This window comes from Delphinapterus leucas, chromosome 18 (genome assembly GCF_059928025.1).
Source record: "Delphinapterus leucas isolate spDelLeu-1000000601 "Yukka" chromosome 18, BTC_Dleu_Yukka2, whole genome shotgun sequence".
Classification (NCBI taxonomy): domain Eukaryota; kingdom Metazoa; phylum Chordata; class Mammalia; order Artiodactyla; family Monodontidae; genus Delphinapterus; species Delphinapterus leucas.
The window spans coordinates 78963487-78971113 of NC_143146.1; the positions used below are offsets into that span (position 1 = coordinate 78963487).

Consider the following 7627-nt stretch of genomic DNA (forward strand, 5'->3'; position numbering starts at 1 on the left):
AACAGAAAGAGATTTAATATGCGCCTTTTTAAAATACTTATACTTCAATACTTATATAAGTATTGAAAAAATAAATATGTATAACTCTGAGATGAAAAGTCTGCCTAATCAAAGAAAACTTAGAAGCCATGAAGGAGGGGGGAAAAAACAACTGAAAAAGGAAACATTTTTGAATGGTTAAATGTAATAAAACTAAAAGTGAAAAATTGGGAGAAAATATCAATAGTTAAAATACACAGAACGAAGTGTTAATATTTCTATCACATGAAGTATTCTTACAAGTTAGGAAAAAGACAATTCAAAAGGAAAATATGGAAAGGACCTGGAAGGATCTGTTAAAGATCCTCCCAGAAGAGCTGAGAAGTCAACATATGAAAAATTGCTCAATTTCCCTAGCAATCAGGGATTTGCAATTTAAAACAAGCAGATACCCAATTTTTTGCCCATTAAATTGCCAAACATGTTTTTTAAAATGTGACAAACACCGATTTTTTTTTTTTTAAGACACAGAAATTAACAGAACCTGCTGATGGGATTTTTTTTTGGTGGGAGTGGGTTTGAGGAATTATGCAAAAATATAGTGAAAGAATTTGAAAACCACCTAAGTGTTTTTGATAAAGAGATTATATTCCAGCACTTATGTACCAGGGTTTATTATGCAGCCATTAAAAGTAATGTAGGAGGGCTTCCCCGGTGGCACAGTGGTTGAGAGTCCGCCTGCCAATGCAGGGGACACAGGTTCGTGCCCCGGTCCGGGAAGATCCCACATGCCGTGGAGCGGCTAGGCCCGTGAGCCATGGCCGCTGAGCCTGCGCGTCCGGAGCCTGTGCTCCGCAATGGGAGAGGCCACAACAGTGAGAGGCCCACATACTGCAAAAAAAAAAAAAAAAAAAAAAAAAAAAAAAAAAAAGTAACGTAGGAGACGCTCATGAGGATAGGTTAATGCTGAGAGAAATAAAGCAGACTACTAAATGTTATAGTCTCCCATGTAAATACATATGTGTCTTTGGTGGGAAGAGGATGTCCTAGCAAGGTTTCAAGTATAACGTACCAAAGACAGTTATCTATTATTAATTAGGAGAAAAGCATTACTTTAAAAACATCACATTGGATCAAATGTTATTTTTAAGCACACATCTCAAAATTTAATAAATTATTAAAACCTTAATAATTTCTATCCACCTACTCATTTATGCCCCTTTGGCTGGTCATTTCATAGTTAAGAAGTTAATATTACTACCAGTAGATTTGATGCAGGACATTTCTCCCAGGAAATTTAAGAAAATATTAAATACAACTGATTTAAAAGATTTCAGTTAAAACTGTGTAAAGAGTCTTAACTTCTAATATATATAATAAAGATTTTCTCCCCGTTCCCCTAGCACAGCTTGTCACTTAAGTTTTATTTATGGTGGTGTTTTCGCTTGGTTGTTTTTTTCTACTTGTAAATGAAAAAAATGCGGTCTAATTTAAACGGCATTTCTCCTATGGTTTCTGACTTCAGTGATATATTTAACAAGGCTTCGCCATCCAAGATTACACAATTATCTATAGTCTCTTCTATTTTACATTTTCAATTTGCATGTTATTAACATTTCCAATCCACATGGGATTTTAATATATATTAATTACCTATTGATTGGATAAATTACCATTTCCTCATGGCCCAATATATTTTTGGACTCAGGTCTAAATTATCAATAAAATGCCAGTGTTTTTGGAATGGTACCTAAGTATGACCCTATCCTTGAACAAAACCTGCCATATTGCTGTATGTAATTATAGAATGGTTATTATTAACCATTAATATCAATCAAAAGCAGAAGGGATGCTATAAAAAAACCATACACGTATAAAAGATAAAGACTGGGAGATAAATTCATATTCACCCAAACTCAAAAATAAGAACACAAGTATACCCATTAACCCTGAATGGAATCATTTTAGGCTTAAGCTTGAAATAATCAGCACTACCTAGGCCTTCAACATTAAAGATAAATTATAAATATGTCTAATGTGAATATAGGTACCTAAATCTTACTTTTTAGAGCAATGTACATTATTTAAAAATAATAAACTTCAATCCTGAAATAGTCTATAAATTCAGACTTTTCACTAATTTAGACTTGATTCTTCCATTATCTCTTATTCCAAATATAAGATATCAGGAAAAATCTAAACTTTAAAAACTAATAAAAGAGTGGTAACAATTTCAGGATGGTTTCTTGAAGGACTCAGCACAGGGGAAAAGGAGGGAAGGATGGGACAGATCACATATCCCCCAAAGTGAGAGTCGGAACTAGTCAAATGATACAAAATAGATTTGTTACAACCCTAAAATCAAAAACCAGTATTTGTAAATACACTATAAACACTTCATTAGATGTTACCCAAAACACTAAAAATAATACAAGTATAGTGATTTAAGAGACCATTAAACACAAAGTCATTTGCCACAAAAGGCAAGAGGTTACCGTTCTAATAAACTTGCTGTTTTTTGAATATCAGAACAGGATGGATATGAGCAGAGACAGTTCTGCCTCTTCCTTTTCCCTTCACACTCTTTACCCACCATAAGATTCAATGTGTCAGGGATACTCCATTTCAACCACAGGAGCTAAGTTCCCCTTTGCCTTAACTATGTAGCTAGCCACATCTGAGGAACCGACTGTCAAAAAAAAAAAAAGGGAAAGGGGACAGGAATTTCCCACAATAAAGGCCATGATTTGTGAAGTATGTAATTCCAAAACAGATGTTTTCTTATATGTAAATGTTTATGCTATAATTGAAACTTTCACAAATTATACATTTATGTTTATATACATATTATTATATATATTTTTATCACGTTTAACCTGCAAACCAGTTAATCCACACCTAAATAATCAAGGGTCGACTATAACACTTATTTTAAAGCTTGTAGAGAACTTTCACATAATTCAGATTTGACTCTTACAATCCTATGAGATAAAAAAAGCAGGTATTATTTCCATCTCACAAATAAGGAAACTCAGCCTTAAGGTGACAGAACTAGGACTGCATTCCAGGTCTTCTGCCTCTATGTTAATTGTTTGCCACAGAAAACAATGGATACAAATCCCCAAACTCTGATCTCTCAAGTGGAACATTATGAATTTAGAGATTAAGACAACTTTCCAGGAACATACTATATAAACTGAGCAACATTTATATTTGTAGTAAATGCAAAGAATGGTCAGTAAATTTTATTTTAAATCCTTAATTTGTTCTCATTATTACGGGCACACAGATTTTAGTGCAACTGTACTATTTTTAACACTTCTGAAGTTAACTTTAGGCCATTGTTTGCCTTCTGTTTCGTTTTTGTTTTTTTACACATCTCCACAAATGTAAATTTGATGACATGCAAAGGTTGAGGGTCAGGGGGAAATTCAAAATTTGCTTGCATGGTACTGGTGTGGAAAAGGGGCGTAGAGATTTGGGGACTTCCCTGGCCGTCCAGTGGTTAAGACTCTGCACTTCCACTGCAGGGGTCGCAGATTTGATCCCTGGTCAGGGAACTAAGATCCCGCTCGCTGCGCAGCCCAAAAAAAGGGCAGGGGGTGTAGAGATTTGAAAGGAATATACTTCATTAAAATAAAAATAAATTAAAAAAGGAAATATTCCACAGAAATCTCCAGAGTCAAAATATGTAGGCTAATAAGTTTATGACCTTAACCTTGCATTCTTCTTGATCTCTTTGAACAATTATAAAATGGATGTGAAAAGCTTTACCTTTTACTAGGTTTCCTTACTTAAAAGACTCAGCAGCAAAAATGCAAGTTTCTAGTTCCTAACTAGAAATATGTTTTATTTCTTTAACATTTTTACCTTTAACATTAGGCTGTAATGCATTCAGTGTGAAAGACAATAAAACTTACCTCACAATCAGGGCATGTAATTGTGCTGTATTCTTCAGTTATTAATAAGCACAGTTCACAAAAAGCATGTCCACATTGAAGTTCATGGTGGTGACCTATTGATGAAATTCTATTGTCAATTAAACTTTTCAGTTTGTCAACATTGAATATTCAGTATAATCAGGGAAGAAAATTAAAGGGAATTCTCTTGTATAGGAAAAGATATCTAGTTTAGTTAGAAATGGATGATTAAACAAAGTACAGGAGAAACAATACAACTCAGAAGGAGGGAGAAAAATCAGAAGAAAAAACAGGCAGAGCTATGTAGTATTGTTCGCCTTTCTTTATACAGTTATTTGGTACCTATAATACTTTGAATCTGCCATCTCTTATAATCATATAAAGTGCTCTGAGGTACTTCATTTTGACATTGTAAATTCCCAGCTAAGTAGGCTGGGAATATTTATTCAACCTAGAGATGGATAAACATTTTGGTGATCTGGGGTAAATGGTATAATCCAGACTCCAACCTAGTTCTGTTTCCAAGTCTAATGTTCTTTCTACCTGATCATACTTCCCTCTGCTAATTTATATTTCCCATCCTGTGAAGGGGACAGTGAGGGCCGACATGAGAAACTGGCAAAACCCCTCTCTTGAACAAAATAATGCCATTTGCAGCAACATGGATGGACCTAGAGATTGTCATACTGAGTGAAGTTAAGTCAGACACAGAAAGACAAATATATGATATTGCTTACATGTGCAATCTAAGAAAAAGGGTATAGGGACTTCTCTGGTAGTACACTGGTTAAGAATCCACCTGCCAATGCAGGAGACAACGGGTTTGAGCCCTGGTCCGGGAAGATCCCACATGCCGCGCAGCAACTAAGCCCATGAGCCACAACTACTGAGCCTGCGCTCTAGAGTTTGCGAGCCACAATTACTGAAACACGCGCGCCTAGAGCCTGTGCTCCGCAACGAGAAGCCACTGCAATGAGAAGACCGCACACCGCAAAGAAGAGTAGCCCCTGCTCACTGCAACTAGAGAGAGCCCGTGCGCAGCAACGAAGACCCAACGCAGCCAAAAATAAATAAATAGATTTATAAAAATAAATAATAAAAATAAATTTTAAAAAAGGGTACATATGAACTTATTTGCAAAACAGAAGTAGAGTCATGGATGTAGAAAACAAACTTACGGTTACCAGGGGATGGGTGGGAGGGATAAATTGGGAGATTGTGATTGACATATGCACACTACTATATATAAAATAGATAACTAATAAGAACCTGCTGTATAGCACAGGGAACTCTACTCAATACTCTGTAATGGCCTATATGGGAAAAGAATCTAAAAAAAAGAGCGGATGTGTGTATATGTTTAACTGATTCCCTTTGCTGTACAACTGAAACTAACACAACATTGTAAATCAAATATACTCCAAAAAAAAAGACACACACCCCCCCCCCCGGCCTTAATGATTAATACATTGGCAAAGACAGAAGCCGGGGCAGAAGTCAAATGCCACCACTGTCACACACACGACCCATATAAAGATCATTTTCACAAACTTAGCATGTATGAAGGGAAATACCATAATCCTGACTGAAAATCTAATACCAAGATTTTAATACTCTAAGCAGAACTTTATCATAATAAACATTATAGCTATGTCACTTCAAAAGGTTGTCATTTTAAAAGACTTCGCAAGAAAAAGGGAAAAGTAGCTAAATAAAGTTAGTCATCATTCACTATAAAATTATAGTGTTCCTGCTGATTTATATTATAATAATTGCATTCTTCTGATAAAAAAGAGCTTTAGTTTTTAAGCCAAGGAAACATCTTAAACTTTCTTACAACCAAGCTAAATTTTAAAGCTCTATTTAAATTCCAGAAATAATGTTACTAAAGAAATCAAAAGGCTTTTATAAGATTTCTGATACTGTACAAGTCGAGATAATGTGTGCTGCATTACAGCTTACAAAGCACTTTGACAATTCTACATGCAGAGGCACCATCTTTCCAACTGAGTACTTCTCAGCACGACAATACAAATGTATGAAAGAACCAGTGATTTTAAAAACGTACGTTCTAAAACTCTATTCTGCAGTACTACATCATTCAAATAATGGAGATGTTCTACATAACAGCAGCGATCGAAATCCGGGCAGGAGAAACTTGCCTCTTTTCCCGGAAAACACACCAACTTTCTCTACACGCTCAGGTCTCCCAAGCGGAGTCCGTCCCGGAGAGACTGAGAAAACTGACTTTCGCTCTGCAAGTACAAAGATGTGACAGTCACACAGGGTGACGGTAAGGCTTTCTGGCAGCTCCAGGCGCTGACAGTCAACAACCCGCCTCGGCAGAAGCACAGCACTCTAAGGCCTGTTAGGTGCCGTTCAAGTAACCTGAACCTGTTTTCAGCGGAGGAGAGTCTCGGTGGGCGGGTCAAGAGCGCACGGTGCCCCCGACAGCCCAGGACAGAAGAACACAAGACGCACAAAAGTGACGCGCTACTTTCCAAACAACGCCTGAAGCAAACGGAGCAACACGCCCCCCGCCCGTTAATTTCAGGAACATTTCATTACCACAACAAGAGCCGCACAAGAAAATCACGTGTCGTTGCTGCTTTACCACAGGATGACGGCCAAATTCCCACATCCCCCATTTCCCGAACCTGCGAACCGGTCGGTGAGGGAGGGGGCGGCCAAAGGTGTGGCGGTGGGGGGAGGAGGGGGGTGGAGTGGAGGGGGCGGGGCGGGGGCAGGGGTGGGGGGTGAGGGTTGAGTGGAGGGGACGGGGGCGGGTGAAGGGGGTTGGGGGAAGGGAAGGGGGTGGAGGGTGGGGAGGGGGCGTGAGGGGGTTGAGTGGAGGGGGGCAGGGGGTGAAGGGGAGGGGATGGAGGGAGAGGGTGACGGGGGTGGAGGGTGAGGGGGTAGGGGGGAGGGTAGGGTGGGGCAGGGGGTGAGGGGGTGGAGGGGCCGAAGGGGGGGTGGGGCGGGGGGATGAGGGTGAGGGGGCGGGGGGGAGGGGATGGAAGGGGGTGTGAGGGGGTGGGGTGTGAAGGAGGGGTGAGGGCCGCCCTCCAGGCCTCTGCGTCCCGACCTCGCAAGGCGGCCTACGGACTCGGGCTCGGGGCCTGGGCTCCCCCGCTCTCTCTCGCCGCCGCGGCCACTGCCCACCAGCCTGTCTCTCGGCTCCCCCGCCGGCCGGCGGGGCGCGGGCTGACCCCCAGCCCCTCACCCGGAGCTCCGGACGACCTTCTTCCACACCGGCTGCACAGGGCCTCGGCGGCTCCCCAGGCCTGGCCCTTGCTCTCCACCTGCCCAAAACAGGACGCCGCGGCCTCCATCGTCGCCGCCTCCAATGTGAGGCCAGCGCCGCGTGCCGTCCCGGCGTCCCTCGCGGCAGTGGCCAATCACCGGAGGCGGCGGCTCCAGGGAGCCAATCGGTGGCGAGGAAGCTCCAGCCCTCCCTCCAGTCAGCCTGTGGCGGCCGGCTGCGCGAAGCGGTTTTTTTGTTTTACCCCTTGGAGCGTGAGACACAAGGCCGCGTGGTCCTCAGGAAGCGTTTCATGACCCAACCACGCATTACTCACTATATTGCGTTAGGCGTCGCGAGTAGCGAACGATCCTTTGTGTTGAAGTTGTCTTCATTCTCTAGTGGGTCGTAGCGGCCTTAGTGGAGAAGCCAATCTAGCTACCCATAGGTGGGGAGATTTGATTAACAATTTCAAACCAAAGGGGTG

The 7627-nt window shown here is 41.2% G+C and overlaps 1 protein-coding gene across 1 annotated transcript in view; it reads right to left on the minus strand.

The window, feature by feature from the left end:
- The window catches only part of RNF17 (ring finger protein 17), a 108527-nt gene extending 101296 nt beyond the window's left edge, over positions 1-7231 (minus strand). Inside the window, exons 1-3 of the mRNA XM_089899299.1 lie at positions 7123-7231; positions 6083-6085; positions 3900-3994 (exon numbers count right to left, since the gene is read on the minus strand). Coding sequence (XP_089755425.1) covers positions 3900-3994; positions 6083-6085; positions 7123-7231 — 207 coding nt within the window. The remainder of the gene's footprint in view (positions 1-3899; positions 3995-6082; positions 6086-7122) is intronic.
- Between the last annotated feature and the right edge of the window lie 396 nt (positions 7232-7627).